The sequence below is a fragment of the Enoplosus armatus genome, chromosome 19 (genome assembly GCF_043641665.1).
Source record: "Enoplosus armatus isolate fEnoArm2 chromosome 19, fEnoArm2.hap1, whole genome shotgun sequence".
NCBI classification, from domain to species: Eukaryota; Metazoa; Chordata; class Actinopteri; order Centrarchiformes; family Enoplosidae; genus Enoplosus; species Enoplosus armatus.
In genome coordinates this window covers 15524413-15545084 of record NC_092198.1, presented here as the reverse complement: position 1 = coordinate 15545084, position 20672 = coordinate 15524413, and the positions used below count along the sequence as shown (strand labels likewise).

The 20672-nt window shown below is 39.4% G+C and overlaps 1 protein-coding gene across 1 annotated transcript in view; it reads right to left on the bottom strand.

Moving 5' to 3' along the window:
• Nucleotides 1–2316: 2316 nt before the first annotated feature.
• Nucleotides 2317–20672, bottom strand: part of ppp2r5a (protein phosphatase 2, regulatory subunit B', alpha isoform) — a 39886-nt gene continuing 21530 nt past the window's right edge. The window contains exons 3-13 of the mRNA XM_070925389.1: nucleotides 16639–16740; nucleotides 16430–16522; nucleotides 11057–11187; nucleotides 9822–9881; nucleotides 9127–9235; nucleotides 8675–8728; nucleotides 8438–8488; nucleotides 8228–8347; nucleotides 6691–6818; nucleotides 6296–6397; nucleotides 2317–5227 (exon numbers count right to left, since the gene is read on the bottom strand). Of these exons, the coding sequence (XP_070781490.1) occupies nucleotides 4978–5227; nucleotides 6296–6397; nucleotides 6691–6818; nucleotides 8228–8347; nucleotides 8438–8488; nucleotides 8675–8728; nucleotides 9127–9235; nucleotides 9822–9881; nucleotides 11057–11187; nucleotides 16430–16522; nucleotides 16639–16740 (1200 nt within the window). The 3' untranslated portion in view covers nucleotides 2317–4977. The remainder of the gene's footprint in view (nucleotides 5228–6295; nucleotides 6398–6690; nucleotides 6819–8227; nucleotides 8348–8437; nucleotides 8489–8674; nucleotides 8729–9126; nucleotides 9236–9821; nucleotides 9882–11056; nucleotides 11188–16429; nucleotides 16523–16638; nucleotides 16741–20672) is intronic.

Sequence of the window (20672 nt, the reverse complement as noted above, 5' to 3'; positions counted from 1 at the left end):
CGTCGGGCCCTCAGGCCACCCTCATGAAGTCTGTTTCTGATTGTTTGGTCAGAGACATTCACACCAGTGGCCTGCTGGAGGTCATTTTGTAGGGCTCTGGCAGTGCTCATCCTGTTCCTCCTTGCACAAAGGAGCAGATACCGGTCCTGCTGATGGGTTAAGGACCTTCTACGGCCCCGTCCAGCTCTCCTAGAGTAACTGCCTGTCTCCTGGAATCTCCTCCATGCTCTTGAGACTGTGCTGGGAGACACAGCAAACCTTCTGGCAATGGCACGTATTGATATGCCGTCCTGGAGGAGTTGGACTGCCTGTGCAACCTCTGTAGGGTCCAGGTGTCACCTCATGCTACCAGTAGTGACACTGACCCTAGCCAAATGCAAAACTAGTGAAAAACAGTCAGAAAAGATGAGGAGGGAAAAAATGTCAGTGGCCTCCACCTGGAAAACCATTCCGGTTTTGGGGGTCGTCTCATTGTTGCCCCTCTAGTGCGCCTGTTGTTAATTTAATTAACACCAAAGCAGCTGACACTGATTAACAACCCCCTCTGCTACTTAACTGACCAGATCAATATCCCAGAAATTTAATTAACTTGATGCTATACTCTTATTAAAAAATGTTCCTTTCATTTTTTTGAGCAGTGTATATGCTGGATAATATATGATGCTATATAATGATATCCAATACTATACTATAAGATACTGTGCTATACCATACTATACTATAAGGTACAGTACTGTATTGTACTATACAGTAATATAATGTAGTATACTAGAATACTGTAGTATACCATATGATATTGTACTGTACTGAATTATACTATACTATACTGTAAGATAGTGTACTACACCATGATACTATACTAGACTATATAGTACTGTACTATATAGTCTATATATAGACTATATATATATATATATATATATATATATATATATATATATATAAGGTAATGTGCTGTATTATGCTATATTAACTGTATTATATTATGCTGCACTATACTAGATTAATGCACTATACTATGCTATACAATACTATGTTATACTATGTCATACTACACTATACTATTCTGCACTGTGCGTGCTGTACTGTACTATATTATTCTATACTATACTGTACTAAATACTACATTATATAGCTGTATTTAAATCTTGGCTGTTTAGCACAGATTCCACAAAAGCAGCAAATGTTCACTTGGCCTCTTGTGCAGGTTAGTAAATATTTTTTATCTGTTTAAATAAAGAGTAAGCTTAAGAGAAAGAACAAAAATGAAGCAAAGCAGTTAATTAACATTGTAAAACGTGTGTCCTGTTTGGCCACAAAAAGCTGTAAACTTTACCAAAGGAGATTTAACCAAATCTAATTACACACAAAAGACTTTAAGTTTCCTGATTATCACAGATACTTTATACTTCTGCTTCACTACATTTCAGTAAGAAATACTGTACTTTTTACTCCACTACATTTATTTAACAGCTAAAGTTACTAGATACTTTTCAAATTAAGATTTTACTTTAAAATTCACATAATAAACTTATGAAATACAATACATTAACAATTAAACCTTTTTGGCTTTTGACCCCTTACCAAAAAAAAGTCATGTTTCAGATTCTATGAGCTGTCAGCACTTCCCCTCTAAACTTCTGACACGATTTCATTTAATTAACTGTTTTAGGCCCAAAGAGGTAAAACTATCACATTTTTCTCAGATAGCTAGGATTAAAGAAAAGTCCAAAAAATGATTGTTCGTTGTATTTTACATGAACATATAAACATGTTAGTATTTTTATTGTGACCATTACGCAACAAAATACCAAAGCAAATTGTGATTCTGAAAGCAGGACTCTTACTTGTAATGGAGTATTTTTGCATTGTTGTATGGGTACTTATACTTCAGTCAATTTTATTAATAGAGCCGAATATAACAGCCTCTGTCCTTAGACCCTGAGTGCACTTCTTCCACCACTGACTTTAAACATTAAATTAACATTAAAAAGTGAAAGTCTCAGCTGATTGGATGAATTTAAACTTCTTTTAAACCCCTGCTGCACTTGGGTCTCTCTTGCAGAAGAGATCTTTATCTCATTATAAACACACACACACACACACACACACACACACACACACACCTCATGAAATGATAACTACTTAAAGAAATGCATTAGTCATATGAAGCTATGATGATGGGGTCCAGGAGTTCAACGGTGATGACAGGCAAGAGAAACAAAATGACCTTGCACCATCTGTTGACCTTCATGATGTACTACAACAACAACAACAACAACAACAACAACAACAAAAAGACACTGGTGCTCTGAGTAGAAAGATAAAGTAGACTTTATTTGATGGTGAAACCTAAATAAGATCTGCGATTACAAAACAGGTTCCCCACGCAGTTTTTTAACGTCACAGAGGTTGGAATGCTGTACTGACAGAAAGGCATCAGAAGAGACTGGACCTAAAAATATGAACTCAAAAATAAGAGAGCAGACACTCGGGGTTCAGAGGGAACACCATTCAATTTTAAAAACTCAACACGTTGTTCCTATGATCTACGGCAGTCAGATTAAGTTCATGAACACATTTATCAACTCCCAACGTCAGAAACTGGAAAATAAAAGCAAATGTGAGGTTACATTGAAGTCTGGAGCTGCAGGGAGTGAACAGGCATTGATGGTAAAGATTACTTGAAAAAACAATCCTGTGGGATTTTCTGGCATTAAGCGTCAATTTTCTTGATATCACTACTTCATAAAGAGCTTTGTTTGGATATAAAAACTCACAATACACAAAATCTGCCCCTTGTGAATTGCAAAATACCAGATAAGTGGTAAGACAAGTGTAAGTCTTTGCTTTTCAGCTTTGACAGAGAACCATTTATGTTCCTAAGCACTGACTGCACTTTCATAGACCACAGAAACAATATACTGTACATAAAATCTTAAATTGAGTGGCATTTCCCTTTAAGTAGCCTCCAAACTAACATATACACATTTACGCACTCAACAAATATACACTCAAGCGCATCCCGTCAGAATCCATCTGCAAATGAAACATTCAAAAATATCTGCCTTCTCAATACTCTGGAAAAATATAGTACTGTGGGTCTCATATGTTTTTATTTCTTAAATCTACTACTTTTAAAGGAATAGTCAAGACATTGTGGCAAATATGCACATTCACTTTTATGCTGAGAGTTAAAAGAGAAGATTGATACCACTCTCATGTTTGTACGTAAATATGAAGCAACAACCAGCAGCTACTTAGCTTAGCATAAAGACTGGAAACGGGGAGAAATGGCTAGCCGTGCTCTGTCCAAAAGGTAAGAAAAGCCGCCTACCAGCAGCTCTAAAACTCACTAATAAACACGTTTTATCTCGTTTGTTTAATCAGTATGAACACCAAAGTGTAAAAACAACAATTCAGAAATAGTCTGGTGCGTAACTTCCGTTGAAATGGCAAATTGTTTTTTTACACTTCTGTATGGATTAAACAAACAAGATAAAATGTTTTATTCAGTTTTAGATGATTTTGTTATCTTTAGCGGGGATTCAGATTGAAAACTGCGTTGCATTAAAACAACGCAGGGGGCTGCGTTGGTGAGGGTATGTTGTTTAAGGTGTCGGTGAGACAATGAAATATGATCCAGGAAGTAACAGAAGTAAGCAACAGATTAATGCCTTCTAAAGCGTTAAGACACCAAAACACAGCACAACAGTTTGTAATACTCACAGGTTTGGTCGCGAGGTAAACAGAAGAAATACGGCGTTCACGTTTAAGAGTAACCTGGAATGTGTGCTTGCATGTGATTGGCTAATGCAGCGCTTTGCTGGATGACTCGCGTTGCAGCAAAAGTTGAGCCTCGTTCAACCTTTAAATAAATGAGGGCTCAAATCAGGTCTGAACGCGGCTTAAGGCAGAGCCAGGCTAGCCGTTTCCCTCTCTTTCTAGTCTTAATGCTAAGCTAAGCTAAGCAGCTCCTAGCCTTAGCTTCACATCTACTGTACAGACATGAGAGAGGTATCAATCTTCTCATCCCTCAGCAAGAAAGCAAATAAGCCTATTTTCTAAAATGTCAAACCATTCCTGTAATTTCAGTCAGGATGAAAAACGCTTCATTCTTTGAAAGCCCTGTCTCAATACTTTAGTGTAAATAATTCTATAAATGCAGGTGCTGAGTTGCAACTATTAGCTTCACGTTTTCACCCAGATAAAAAAATATTTACCAACACCTGAAACACAAAAATAATCTCACAAATATGACCTTTACCCTAATTGTGAACATGTTTTATTTTCATAGTCCCAACTGGAGTCACTTAGGGAGATTTTAATCCATATCTGGGATTATTATTCTTTAGGATGTTTCTTTTTTTGGCCATGCACCTCCCATTCTCCAACTCTTATTGGGAGACAACTGTCCTCCAGCTTCTTCTGCTCCTGATAACAGCCCTTTTCTATACATTAATGGACACTAAATGTGTAAATATGGATCTGGTCCCATCTGCCCCAAAATATTCCCAAAGTCCGCAGTTCCCTTCTTCTTTAAGGTTTGCACCCACGTGTTGGCAGCAACAAGGAAAAGCACATTAAAAAATAGACATCTTTAAATAGCTATTCAGCTTGTCTAAGTGCAGCACAATCGGAAACATTGAATTCAAGTCATTATTTTCTCCCCTCCCATGTATCATACAATGAATATAGCAAAAAAAAAATCATTTTCAGTTAAGAAACTAAATGTGAAAGGGTACATCTTTGATCAGACAATAAACAATATACTGCAGCCACACTGTAACATCCAAAAATAGTCTTAAGTTGAAATATATATATTTTTTCTGCCGAAGAAATGCTGGCGCTCTAAGTCACTCTAAGCAGATTTAATATACTGTTGAGGTGTAATTTGTGTTTTTCCGTCTCCGTTAATCCTCTACTGACCTGAACACGATGTCAAACCGTCACGGAATAAAAAACTGACATCCGGTGTCATTTGGCACATGGGGTGCTCTCACTGGCTGCCACACTGACGTCTGGATCGTTGTTATCTGTGGTGACGACGGCAACATCAACACTCTTGTCCTGGTTGTCATTATTATGATTACTGTTGTTGTTGTTGTTGTTGTTCTGGACACTTTGGAGCCCGTGGCTGTTGTTCTGGACCAGAGCGGTGTTGCTGAGCCTCAACTCCTCCAGCTGCTTCCACAGCTCGTCCCTCTCCTGCTCCTTTTTCTTCTCTCTGGGAAGACATTTTAATACTTTAGATTAAAATATAAGATACAAAAATATAAATGGTGAATGACAAAAAGTCTGATCTAATTAAGAATACAAGTAGGGGCATCTTCTACAAACACGGCAACTCCAAAGTAACTGCAGGCTAGAGGCCTTCACGAGTCCAAAATGGTTTGGATCTGCTGAGATCCACTCTAGTAAGAGACATACTGAAACACAGGCTCACAAAAACAAGTGACCTGTTATGACCTCTACTGCAGGCACAGATGTATTTTAGCCTTTTCTGACTTCCCTTCCCCCAACAGATTTCTATCCTCACAGAGCCAATTATTTCTTCCTAAATAAAGTCATTTGTATGCATAGCCTCCATTCACTATGTGTGTCAGTCACTCAGTCACAGGGTGAAGTGTGTGATGCAAGCAGAGCGTAAACCTTTTACAAAACCAAAAAGAAAAAGGTCAAATCATCCCGTGGGAGGTACAACATTAGTGACTGCAGCTTTCTCCGACCAGAGCGTTTACTCCCCCCGTTTGTATTTAAAAAAGGGAAAAAGAATCACCTTAAAGCTCAACAACACTGACTAAAGTCTTGTAGCTTGTATTGCCAGATCCCTTTGGTGGCATTTTATTTCTGTCAAGGCAAATTTATCTTATAGAGCACATTTAAAAAAACAGCAAACATTGACCAAAGTGCTTTACAGAGAGATTAAATACACAGAAATGATCAAATATAAACACAGACAGCAAGAAGACAATGTAAGTAATTTAACAAAAGAGTATAATACCTTGATAAAAATCATACATTTCTGTGCATGTGTTTTATTCTGGTGCAACCTGTTTGCTTTGCTGATTATCCTTAAGACATAACATAAAACATCCACATGATATGGTACTTTGTATCCTGAGGAGCAGGTTTGTGAGAAGCTGCATTGGGTTTTTGATGGAGTGTACACCACTAACTGGTTTTGTGGCATCAGAGACAATTACTAAAATTGGCCCAAACACTATGAGATGAAAGAGTGTTCAATCTAATGTTGCGGTCCATGTTTCAGATTCTGGAAGTGTCTGTTACTCACCGTTGTCTGTCTGCTTTATAGGAGGAAGTCAACTCGTCAAACAGTGTGCAGTTCATCTCCATCAGCGTCTTCAGCACATTGTAGACCAGAGCGACGATGGTCCTGCAACACAGCAGAGATACTCTGGCATCATGAGGGAAACAGCCTCCATTGTATTAATGTGGCAGCATGATGCAAAAAACATGGTGTTTTTTGTAATTTAAGTTAATCAACTTTAATTGGCAAATGGTAACATTATCTGTTTTATTGTTGTGCTTGAGCCTTGATAACTTCTGACATTGTCAGAGGATCTGAATACCTCTGGAGTTGCCATGGTAATTTGGCCTAGCATGTGATCCTGTGTGCGAATGATTATTAAGTTGATCAAACAGCTTTCTCTAGACTGGAGTACTTACGGATTCCAGTGTTCTTTGGAGATCCTGTACAGGCTGCCGAACATGATGGGAAGGACTTTGTCGATGTTCTCCTCGATGAGGCTGAGAATGTACTCGTTATTCCAGAAGTACAGCGCTCGCTCTGCTACCTGAGAGGACGGACAGAAAAGTAGAAAGACATCAGTCAAGAGTAGAATCTCTCTGTGAGGCTGACTGAGTGGGACTGTGCTGGTTAATGACTCTGGTTTTACAGCAGCACCTCGCTGCATAAATGTGATGGTGCCCGAGTCACGTAAAAGTCATGATTCTCAATCTCCTTTGCACATGGAAAATACACTCAGTACACCTAGCTAAAGCTAATGCAGTCCTGCAATCTCTCTCAGCATTAAGGCATACTGTATGTGAGTAAAAATACCTGAGTATTATCAGAAAAATGTTAAAAGTATTCATTACGTAGAATGTTGTCGAGTATTGTTTTACTATATTACTAGGGTAATAAAGTTTTTACTTCCATGTCATGCCAAAACTTTGGCATCTTGCATCTGCTGGTGACACATAAAACCAAAGAAAAAGAATTAATATAACATTAAATGCACTTCTATATTCTCTCCAACTTAAATGTTTCGTATGTGAATGACCAACTCAGTCTATTGGCTTATTGATGCATTACTGTGTAAATAGCCTTTTAATGTTGTAGCTGGTCGATGTAAAGCTAGGTCTAAATACTTGATGTACTGCTGCATCGGATTAAATACATTTTGGTACTGTATGTAAAATCTTAATCAACAAAGTATTCAGTAACTATGGCTGTTGAGTGAATGTAATTCAGGTTCATAAAGCAGCATTAACTGAAAATACTCAAGTGAAGTACTTTAATCTTAAACTTCACTTATACATAAGTACAGCGCTTGGGTAAATGTACCACCACTGGTTGTCATTTGATGCTTTTTCCTTGTCAGACTTTATAAACCAGGCAGCTGAATCCTGATAAATGATTCAAATTGATGAGAAAATGTGTTAAGAGGATTCACTGCGAGAAGCCGAGCGAGTGTCATTAATTAAGGGTTCAATGGCAAAATACATTTTAAAATCAATCTCTGATGCAGCCCGTGAGAGAACAGAAAAATCAGGAATCAGGCTTTTAGAGCGAACTCTTTCTGGAGCGGCTCTTTCTGGAATGAAGCCGCAACAAACATTTACATAACGGACATATAGGCAACACTTTAACATTAATAAGCAGCATACGAACATTTAACAGATGGTTTATAATAGTAAGTAAGCTTTGTTTATTTATATAATACACTTTAATGTTGTTGTACACAGATGTTATTAATGTACAGCATTTGCCTATATTGTCTTCATGATCTGTTTATGCACCAGAGTTATAGCTGTTGACAAATGCATTAATAAACACTTTTACCTGCTTACACCTACATTAGAGTGTGTTACAAACCATTTATGAAATGTTTATATACTGATTATGAATGCTAAATAGGGGACTATGGGAAAAGGACAAAGACTGAAACAAACTGTCTGTATGTTTGTGTCAGCGGCGTACCTGAAAGTGTGGATTGGCAACACATTTGGAGATCTGTTTGAACAATGGCTCCTGGATTTTCTTGAATTGCGTTGGCTCAATGACATCCAGAATCTCCTCAATTTCACCCAGGAACATCACCTGATTAGATAAGAGGTGCAGAACACAAAGTAACATCAAGATCTGGCGGACAAGTGTGAAGTGTATTTATAGACGTGCAGAATGACGTACCTCTTTCTGGCTGCAGGTTTTAGGCCAAAACTTCAGCAGCCCACGGATCACCTGCACAGATAACAGAATTTCTGGAGAATTTATCTCTAATGTCAAAAAAAGAAACAAAAAACCTTCAGCAGTCTGTTTGAGTGGGTGGTTGCTAGCACCCACTACAAATGTCTCTGCAGTGTGGACTAATATAGTGCCCGAGACTTTGTGCTTTGAGTGGGAGGAATGATAAAATAATAAATGTACCGGTTCAGTGAGTGTAGGATCTTTCTCCAGGAACTGGACCACACAGTAGGCCAGCTGAGGGACACAAAAGAAAAACAGTAAATGTACCCAAAAAAGTGCATCAGACAAAGGCTTCATTACACAGAACCTCACCTGAAAATGTTATTAAATATGTATTGGGGTGAAAACCTATGATCAATGTAATCATTCTTATACATTCTTACTCTGGTAATTTGGAGAAATTTAAGATGAACATCAAAACACACTAATAATCATTGAACCACGGCATTTCCACTTCCGAGCCACCAGGAGGTGCTATAGTACAGAGATTACATCATGACAGTGGAGAAACAATCCTCAACAACAGCTGTGTATTTTAGCTTTACACTACGTCAAATCTTTTGAATGATACAACTCAAGGATATGCAAGTTATAACAAAATAATATAATTTATAGTGGACAGTTTCTCTCACCTGTGCATGGAAAAGGGACAATGCTTTAGCTGTGTGTAACGGGATGAGCACCTTCATAAGGAACTGCTTGTGCTCTGCCTTCAGAGGCAACGCAAACCCATTGATGATACTGTAAACAGAAAAACAACAGAGCAATGTGAGATAGATTCCTGTACAGACAGACAAAACAGCAGCACAAGCTGACTACTACGAGATCAGAGCCGGTATTGGCTGTGAATATAATCGCTTCCTGAAGCGAAAAGAAATATAGAGAGAGAATTCACTGTGATCGTAAAACCAAAAATGACAGAAAAGAGGAAGCCAGAGGGGCCTTTTAGTTTAGGACAGCGAGAGAGCGCAAGTCCTCCAGGTCATCGTGCACAGGTAATGTTCTCCACAAGCCGGATTACAACCTGGACTGTGTGCAATAAAAAGCTATGACAGAATAAAGACCACGTTTCTATGACGATTATATTTCTACAAATCCATCTTTCTTTGAGAGTTAGTCAGTATTACCAAGTGCCAGAAACCAAAACAAATAATAGTATTTGTTAAAGGACAGCAAGTTCCCAAAGCCAATGGCTGAATTTTACAACCTGTTGTGTTTACCATCAACTGACTGTACTATGAGGACGTCTTTAAGTTTTGTTTACACACTCAGCAAGTCAAAGGATGTTAATGATGATTGTTCTGTATGTCCAAACATTATTACTCACCTTCCCAGGATTTCTAGAAGCTCAGCAACTCCGTTAAAGTGCTCAGTTTCATAGATGAACCTGCAACAGCAACAAAAATGTTATAATTATTATGAAGAAACACATGAACCCAAAAACAGTCACAACAGAGAACACAACGGAATACTGTGCTCCTTTTAAATATTGTCATTTTGATTAAGGAGTTGGGTTTTATAAATAAAATTTAACTGGTGTGATTCTTAACATAGCTAGCAGACCTCAAAACTCTCATATTATAGCCTTTAGATGAAGTTTTACATGACTAACCCTAACCCAAACAAAGCTGTCAGTCTGTCCGCATTTGGGCTGCCATGAAAGAAGAGTCTACAGGAAACTGGGATCACTTGTATGTCCCAAAAGACTGAATTCAGTAGCTGATTAAGAATTACTCAATGTATAAAATAAACATATTTAGCTGTCGACTGCTCTTATGTAAGTTAATAATCCATACGATCCATCCTCTGTTTGGTAATCCACTTCCATCTAGCTGTGCACCCATGGTATGTACAGACAGAGCCTGACAACTGTGGCACTATTTTTATTCTCAGTGACAGATGGTCAAAGTACGTGCACCCGTTTTGCCACCTTGCCTGTTGGAAACGACATCAAGTGCCCCCTGTTTCAATCATCTAGAGCCCGTTGTCACGCAGCAACAGGAGTATTTGATGCCTCCATCGGAACATTTTTCTTCTTCCTCTTCTCTGTTTGTGTCTGTGTAATGTAATGATGTGTAGAGAAAATGATGTCTAAAACATCAACATTCAGGCTCATCACGCGCATAACGGGGTCAACTGAAAACCAAGACCAGAAACTCCACACCAGAGCTTACTGTAACTTGATGGAACATATTTTTAAGTGGCTTTCATTGTATGTTTCTGTGCATCACATGTGATGTGATCGTGTTGGGATCTAATGGGATCATAAGAACGGTTGCATTGACTTTACTGAAAGCAGCAGATCAATCAAGATTGTGATTTTTTTGACACAATACCCGCTGGTTAGTGATTTGTTTTCCTATTTTCACATCGCTGAACTGATCACGTTTACCAAAATATGTGAACATCACACTCTCTTTTGTCTTGGCCTGTTTATGTTGTTTGTGTTACACTTATTGTTGTAAGTCTCTCTCGAAAGAAACAATGACTGCGACTGTGATAGGACATCAAACATGTTTTCCTGTCACTGTTCATTGGCTGGCCTCTTAACATTTCACTCACCGCAAGAAAATGTTGTTGATCTGCTTCCTGATGAAGGCCCGCAAACCCAGGAACTTTCCATAAATCCGATGCAGGATGGTCTTCAGGAAGTCCCTCTCCCTTGGGTCCTCGCTGTCGAATAGCTCCAGCAGCTGAAAGGACAGAGAACAAGACAAACACACACGGCCTCAGCCTTCAGTCCTGATTCATTTGAAAAATACAAAACTATCTTGCATCATGTTTCCATACTGTGCAGCTAATTGAATTGTCTTGTACACAGTACCTATATTGTGATTAAGTTTGACCACTAAAGCGTTTGTCTTTGTACCATTTTAAATACTTCTTAATACTTACTACACATTCAGAGTTTTGCTGGTTGGTGGTTGTGACTGATTGGGCTTTTTGTCTCTAGTTTTCTCTGATTAATTACTGCAAAGTGAGAGTATGGTATGATCGATCAATCAACCACCTGCTGAGCTGCATCTCATCTCGTTACCAGTGTAGTTACGAGATGACTCATTCAATATGTGGCCTTTGCTACGTGATGTACCGGACCATTTTCCCTGAGGCTTAATAAGTCTTCACTATAAAGTGCTGCAGGTTACCCTGATGTTGATACTGAAATACTGCTGTGTGCCGTGATTACTTATTGTGAAATTAGTTTTCTCCATCTTGCCCGCCTCTGGGCTAACCAGCAATCTAGGGAGCCCTTTTCTTCCAAGCTTAAGTTATTGGTCTCGCTGTAAGGCAGTAATTTAATATTAAGTATAAATAATCGGGCCATATCTTACCAGCTACCAACATCTTATATAACAAATATACAGTATGTGTGCCTGAGTGCTCAGTATTGTAAATAGATTTGATATCTCTGGCATTTAACAGCTATTTCTAGCAACACATGAGTCATTATTACAATATTGTTGAGAGCAGCCAAGCCGATGCCACCGAGTTCAAAAGGAATGTTTTCAGGCTCAACTCAGCTTCAGAATATGGTTCTTATCTTCCACTAGCCTGCCATCAGCACCTCGGTGACAGGTGTCTATTTTTAACCCTGCGTATATCCAGGAAAGGGTTTCATCATGGACGCATGTTCTTCTTCTCCACATTTTAAACCCCAGGAGTCTTTCCGTGTTGCAACTGAGCAGCGCTGATGTTGCAACTGGAGGTTTGCTCAAGGGCATCACAGTTTATATGGTGTTTCAAATGCTGCTTATTCCTGTTCCCCTACATATTTTCCCAGTTTGTCAGAGAATCTGAAGTTGTTAGCCCTTCCCATCACCTTCCATACTGAACTTAGCAGCACACTAAATGTTAGTTTTATCTAAAGACCAACTGATATTACTGTACCTCATTGCAGATGCATTGGTAATGATAAGAAATTGAAGTACAGAAATCCCAAAGATACGTTTTGAAAGTGTCACCATTCTGTAGTTGGCAACAGGTTTATTTTTCAACCGTAAAATGCCTGATGTAATGCCGCCCCCATTACATTTCTTGGTCGCAATTGTTAAAAAAAAAAAACTAATTTAAGGAAACCTTCTTTATAAAGTAAAAATGCCAAACAGTTCCTGGTTGCTGGTCATTGTAAATTAAATATCTATGTCTTATGGACTTTTATTCTGACAGGAATTGAACGGGCTCTGGGAACTTGTGATGGGCTACTTCTCACTATTTTCGGACACCTTATAGTCTAGCCCTTAACAGCATGACACCTATTGCCTCATGAAAGTGATACATGTACGTAGAGGAAGGGAGGGAAACTGTAAAGACTCTGCTGATCAAAATAAGCAGGTTTTTGTAAAAAGTTTCTACACTCGATGTTTTGGTAAAACCTGCATCCTTACTGAGCAGACAGAAGAGATGAAGTTTTGACCTCTCAACTGCACTGAAGTTGATCAATGAGGACAAAATGGGATATAGACATTGGACCTGGCTTTATTATGAAACGAAAGCTGCCCGAGTATAATTCAGACACAGCATGTGCCTGAGGTAAGGTCAATATTCAGTCCCAATAGGTCACACCAGGATTTGAGTTTTCTCAGGAGCCTGACCAGTACATGTCCCTGGATAACCCAGAGCCACAGTATGATTTGTACCTTGAGTCCAGAAAAAATAAAATCATTACTAGGCTACATGTTATGCCTATCTGTAGTTACACAAGGCACAATCATAAAGGCAATTTGCTCACAAAGGGTCAATAGAAATATTCAGGAAACACAAAAACGAAGCTCAAGGAGAGCACGACTCTCCTCCACGGTCGACAAAACACACTCTTGAAAATCATATGCAGTCGAGTGCATCTCTGTTCATTTCATAGTTATGATAAAAAAAGATTATCCACCGTGAAAACAACCAGGTCATTACTGAAATTATATCCCTGACTAAAAGCCTGTCTGTCCACCAAATAGGAATGAGACTAAGACTATGTTCACGAAGAGACTGAGCAACAAGTGTAACCAGGTGACAGACACGACAACAAAAAAGGCATAATAAGTTTAAAAACCCGACTATAATGACTTTCAAGCAAACAGCAGATTTTTTAAAGTATAAAACCTCAGCTCCATCTGACAATGGCTAAACAAAGTCACATTTAAGCCTAAAGTTAATCTGTACTGCACGAAGATGTTTGTAAATGAACTTCAACCTGCAACTGTGCAAGCAGATGAGCATTAAAACAATGTTGTGAAAAACTGACTTTGATACGATTTGATTATATTTTGTGATTAAATGTCTTCACCAGTTGTGTGTGAGTACAGCCACAACGAGCTGCTAACAGGAGCATCAGAGTCTTGCAACCTGCTCGTGCTTGGCTCATTCCTATAATGTGTATGTCCTCAGTTATAAGTGGACAGAGCTCCATGCAGGCGAGAAAGAAACCTAAAACACGCTGAGGAAACGTTGGAATCTGATCATTTCAAGTCCACATATACAGAGTTAGTTATGTAACAAATGTGCAATGCAAATATGTGTTCCTGACTGCTTTGAAAGCCTTATCAGCTCTGTGGTACGGACATAGCAGGACAAAGCTACCACACATAGTTTGTAGCTGAAGTGGTGAACTGTCTCACTTCACTCACCTGGTGTTGGGTAGGCTACCGCTTTGCGACTGCATATGCTAATCATCGTTGGGGAAAAAACAAATGTGTTTTGCAGCCAAATAGTTTGGTTACAACTAGACTGAGCCAGCCAACCTGTATTCTGCAAGTCAGGTTTGGAAATGAGTTTCAACAATGTCACATTAACGATGTTTATAGGCATCCTGATTTCTGACAGAAGCACTTCAGTTACTGCTCACAAATAGACAGTAAACTGAGGAAATAAATAACACTACTACTACTACTAATGAAACTCTTTCTGACTCAGGTATGGATTTAAATCCATCAAATCATCATAAGCTTGTGAAAACAAACAGCAGATCCCTCATGCCAACACAGACACACTCCGTAACATTTTACCAGTGATCCCTGACATAAAAAAGCCTAAAATACACCCTGACCACGTGTCTGACCACATGTTCAGCTCTTAGCTCCACATATGGTTGTTTTCCCATGTCGAAGGCTGTTTTCTGCAGCAGCTGTGCTCTGCACTAGTTGATCCAGTAGCACCGGAGCAGGGCTAGTTTTAAAGCTCTGTATTCAGGGACCAAAATATGCTGTTAACTGGTGAGTAGGGCAGAAAACAAGTGGTGACCTGGGTCTTACGGAGCTGCTTAAAAGGATATAAAACTTGTGTAATGGTTTTTGTCACTTCAGGATGTTGTAGGATTGAAGTATCATTGGTCACTTCACTGCTCCCTGGATATAATTCTGCCAGGTGTATTCCCTCCACATGCTAAGAGTTAGCTTACTTCTTGTCAAAGTACAGTATCTCCCAGCTAAATTAAAAATATGTGTGGAACAGCATGATTACACACAACAGGTACACAGTTTCACAAAGAACTGACTAAATCAAAGTTGACATCAAAACATTTCTTTCCACACTGAGCTGCTATGCTGCATGTTTGTATCACTCCACACCCATTCCTAAAAGCAATAACAGAAACACCTTGAAAAGTACATGCAGAAATGTAAATACCAGTAATGAGCACGGTCACTTCAGGGTTTGTCTTAGGTCTTATGTATTTGAGGTGCAAAGTGCTGTCTAAAACAAACTACGGTACACCCAGAGTTCTCTAACAAGGATTCCCCATTTTCTGGCTTTGTGTGGATGCCCTAGCACCTCCTCTTTTTGATTCAAAATGCCCTTGAGCAAACCACTAAACCTGAGCCTTCCCTCGGGACGCTGCGTGCCGGCCACCCTTGTGCTTCGACCTGTATGGTGAATATATATGTGAACATCTCAGAGGGATATTTGGAGACCTATTCCTATGCTGTGTGTATTATGATAACTGGAATTAACAAAACCACCTGGCCTTCTTTCCCTGCCTTTATTGCCCCCCAATCCTCCACCTCATTCCCTCTGCTCCAGCCACAGCCCTCTTCCCTCAACCTGAAGAGTAAACCACGGGCAGTTATTTAAAGCTCCCCCACGACACACTCACATCATGGAAAGTCAGTCCAGGCACCTCGGATGTGGCCCAGCCAACATTCCAGGCCCTGTGGTCCCCTGTCGCTCTGCAGCTTCATACAAGAAACGACGCATTCCTGCAGTAGGTGGGTACTGAGCCAGGGCAGATGTAGCCAACTACAACGTATTAATGGTTTGACTCATCAAACCAATCAAACTGTAAGGTTGTTGAACACATCACGATTAATCAATTTTTAAGTAATTTTCCAAGAAACTCAAAGATTGCAGCTTCTTAAATGTGAATATTTTCAGGCTTTCTTACATCTGTAACAGTAAACTAATTCTCTTCAAGTTTTGGACTGCTGGTCGGATGAAACAAGACATTTGAAGATTTGTTATGTAAATTTTATCATATGAAAATAACTGCAGCACTCGAGCTGTCACAACACTCCCAGCTCAACAGCCAGCTAGTAGTCTCCTCCTACCTACAATTATGACATTGATTACCTAAATGTTTATGTATCATTATTTATTATTGATTTTAGAAGGACAAAGTGCAGTGTGTCCTCCTTCTGTCTTCTCAAGTTTTTTGTTTAATTTAGCTACTTTTTGTTCGCTGTCATTGCTGTGACCTGAGGTTTGTCTGCCTGCAAACAAACAGCCTGCATTAAGGCATGTGCCGTTACGCAAACTATTGATGAAGGTGTATTCCTAATGTGATCTAAGAAAATATCTATATTACCAGGAACCAAGATAAATGCCTGTAACTGACAACTTTGTCTTACTTTAATAAAGTAGGTTAACCTTGAACCTGTTGATACATTTACACATTCATTATCATGAAACAACTGCATCATGCAACACGTTTTCAGAAAAAAAGACTCCTACCTGCAGAACAAATTTCTGATCAATGTAGCGCTTTGCAATGCTGGGCTGGAAGTCCGGATTCTCTAGAAAGCGTAGGAGAAACTCGTAGACCAGCTGGAAGATAAGGGAAAATTAAAAAATAAATAGAAAATATGCACCTTGTTACTACTTCAAAACACATAATGATGTAATGTAAAGAGGTGATAAGGACAGAAATATGAGATCCTTACTTGAACGTGAGGCCAGGAAGCCTCTAGAGTGGGTTCATCCTCCTCTGGGTCAAAATCAGGGTTTTCACTCGGTGGAAGAGTCCTGAATATATTGGTGCAGATCTGAAGGGGGAGGAAGAAAACAGAGAACACTTCTAATGAAATGACATGCAATGTTTGCGTAAAAAGGGGGCCATTTTCTTGTTTCTGTGACTGATTATTATGATTGTTCTATGCCGATGAAGCACATTAGTCACTTTCACCAAACACGTCAACGACAACACACGTCTAATAACACAAGCGGCTTGTGGCATTATTTAAAAACTGCTACTGCAATTGGTACAGCTCCTCTTACCTTTATTTTTAACCACATACTGTAAGTAGCGTAGTGTGAATGAAGAGGACAGTGTGATAAACCTCGCACTAAATTTGGTTACAGTTAATTTGCCTGCACACCAAACAACCAAGACGAGGTAACTGAGTTTGTGCCTGAAGCAAGGTACCAAGAGAGCTGTATGGCTGGGTTTTGTTTGTGATAAGCAGCTATTACAGTTTCACAGAGATTAAATAAATGTGGGTGGGAAATTTGACTACAAGCTGTTACAAGTGGTCAAGGTGCATTTTGAGAATCAAGCCAAGCGTCATCTCAACTGGATCTACACTCAATATTAAGTCACCGTTCTGAATTCTCCAGAACTGGTGGTGCAACCCAAGAGGAATCTAATACAAACACGCATGCATGAACATCACTGGCAGCTTGCTAAATGGAGTGGAAAGCTACAATTTTCTGAGCATGTTTAATTTAACTGATGTTTTATAACACCACAAAAACACAGTGGGGTTGGATAAAAACTGCCACAACCCCCGTATTAAAATCCTGTACCAAAGACAATCGTGGTAGACAGGTCACCGCCACCTCTATCCCACCTTGTTATTTTTAGCAAGGACACATTCAAGAGCGACACACATAGCAGCGGGGAGCTGGAAAAGCTGGCATTATGTGACTGGGTGCACACTCTCATGCTGAAGTGATAAAGACAACATCAAATTACTTATTGGCAGCTGGAAAATCCAAATGACACTAATGGGAGAAGAAGGCGGCAAAGGAATTTCAAACCTGACAGAGGCCCAAAAATCTGACAAGCTGAAAAACCCACAGAAAAAACTTTGCAAGGGAGTTTCATTTCTGAACCAGCTAGCTGAAATGCCATTGGTGGAAATGGTAAAAACAAAGCATGGACACTGAACTAATAAGCCAAAGAATGAATTGGTTGCTACGGGCTACATTCTAACGTAAATGATCCCAAAATGAATATTCCAACTCCTTCTCCTCTAATATTTTCTTGCTTGAGATTCTTTATTAATGTCTGGGTAGGATCTGAGAGAAGAGTTACAACTACGGGGTTTTTTTATAGGACATGTTTTGGCTGCAGCTCTCGCACAAACCAAAGCCACTATAATATTCCAGGAACCATCCGGAGATGATGAGGGCTTTGTGACATTACACACTAAACAGCAACAAAGCTTAGGTGCTGAGACATTCAGACGATCTGGTTTTGATTTTCACATGACCATGTTGATCCTGACCTTGTTATAAGCTGAAAGGAATGGTACCCAGCATGATCTCGTGCTGCTGTAGCCCATCCCCTTCAAGGCTGAATGAGCTGAGCATTTGGAGATGCCCTTCAGCTCTCCACTGTTGTACTGAGCTGTTATTTGCCTGCTTGTGTCCTTCCTGTTAGTTTAGAGAAGTCTGACAGTGTACTGCAGCTGTGTCTGAGCTGCTGAAAACAACATCTGGAAACGATTGTACAATTTTCAAACTCGCTCACATCGAGCATCTCAGTCAAACAGCATCAGAACCGGCTGACTGCCTGCATGCTTTATACACACAGCAATTCACTCGTTGGACTTTTCACAACTCTGCAATAAAGTCAGGCACATATAAGAATTCACCAGATACCCACAAATACATTTGAAAGTCACCACTGTGCCCGGCAGTACACCTCAGTACTTCAGTGTCAATAAAGCAGCCGATGTAGTTTTGAAACAAAAGACAAATAAACAGGCAAAATTATTATCTCTATTCTGCAATTCATCATTTAGTATCTAAAATGTCTAAAATAGCAAAAAATGGCCATCATATTTTTCTCGACCTCATTGCTGATATCTTCAAATTGCTTGCTTTTTAAATTTTCTATCATAGAAGACAAAGAAAACTGGGAAAAATTCACATTTAAGAAGCTGGAAGCAGTAAATTTGTGGCATTTCTGCTTTAAAAAAAAAAAAAATCACTTAAGCGATTAATTTATTATCAAAATTGCTGCAGATTAATTTTCTGTCTGTGCACACAGGTAAATGTAAGCAGATTAGGATTTCCTCCACTGCAGCAGCCTCTCACCTGCCGGGTCCAGTTGTGTGTACTGTATTTATCTGAGTCAAGTTTTAACCTGACACGGATACTGAATGTCTGCAGAGTATGCAGATGTATGCAGATGCTGATAATGGGGCAGATGAATAAATCAGTATGCCACCTCTATGAGCTCTCTGTGGCATACTACTTTGCTTTCCCTGGTGTGAGGCACATCATTGGCTGAGCTGGAATCAGATGACTCACAGAGTGGGTTGCCAGGCGAGACATTGCGCGTCAGTGTGATGCCCATGTTTCCAGAGGAGTGCTCTGAGGAACAAATGCTCACAAAGTCAAGATAAATGGTGGGGTTGGTGGCATTGGTGCACACAGGAGCATAATCTGAACCACACACAGCCTGGTATAGCCAGTAAGGTGTTTAATAAGGATCCTATTTAACGTCACAGAACTGCTCCAGCAACCTGTCTCCATTGAGGTTATTAAACTGTGAGCCAAAGATACTGCATGAGATGAAAGGGATGCATGCAGGTGTTAAAAACACAATGGAAAGTCAGTTATTGTAGTTTGACATGTTGATTTGGCCTGCTCATCATCACAGTCAGCAGATGGAGCATCAGTGGCTGTCACACACAGATCATGAAGGCAATTAAGGTACTTTGAAACCCTTAGTGTCTGATTGCTGCACTTTGTGTCAAACACAGTACTCCCTCTCAAGTTAAAAACTCAGTCTAATCTGAACAGACATGACTCAGAAATACACAGATATAACTCCAGAACTTGCTAAGATTCATCACATCTTTAAGTTGTATTCAGGATCAACGTAATCCAGTGTTAGTTGGCAAATTTGGCATGCTTATAATGGTGTCAATTTGTAGCACAGAGCTGAATCACAGACTCCATGGCAAAATTATATTTTTTGCTTATATCCCCCAAATTATGGGAAATGTATTTAGTAACTTTGAGCATTATTATTCCCAAAATAAATGCACAACAAAGAATACTAACAGGAATGACAAAATTCATTAATCCTAACAATTTAAAATTGTGGATGGTGAAGGGGGGGATTCTGTCTGAGGATTCAGAGATGCACACTGTCTGTACAACATAATGGGTTACATAACTCACCACGCAAGTATCCGGCACGCGTAATTAATTCCCCCACTCATTTCACAATGTTGAAAAATAACTACAGTTGGACACAACAAGAGAAAACATTGTGAGAAGACAGCAAACACGGGAAGCGTGGGAGAAAAGAAAAGGAAACAGTGACTTGTGTGTGAGTGTGAAGGTAATGTGGGAGGATCCTAAAATGGTTGCTCCTAAGTGACTTGTGAACTAAGTGAAACCAGTGTACGCCTGCTGATGACAAGGGAGGCTTTTAAGCTTTTAGTTTATTTAATTATAGATGCTCTTTTCAACCAACCCTTCTTGCTTTGCAGTCATCTCTGGCACAGAAAGGAAGAATTCAATCAAAACTGTCTGAGAGAAGTGATTTTCTATAATATACTAATTATAGAGTTGGCAAAGGAGGCAAAACCTCCTTTTCCATAAATGAGAAACCTTGCCGTTTGTACTCCTAACAACCTCTGTGATCAAAGCAGTCCTCTCTGCCGCAGAATAATGGGCAGCACTTTGAACACTCACCTCTTCATTATCATGTGATGCCAAGCATGGAGTATCCGGG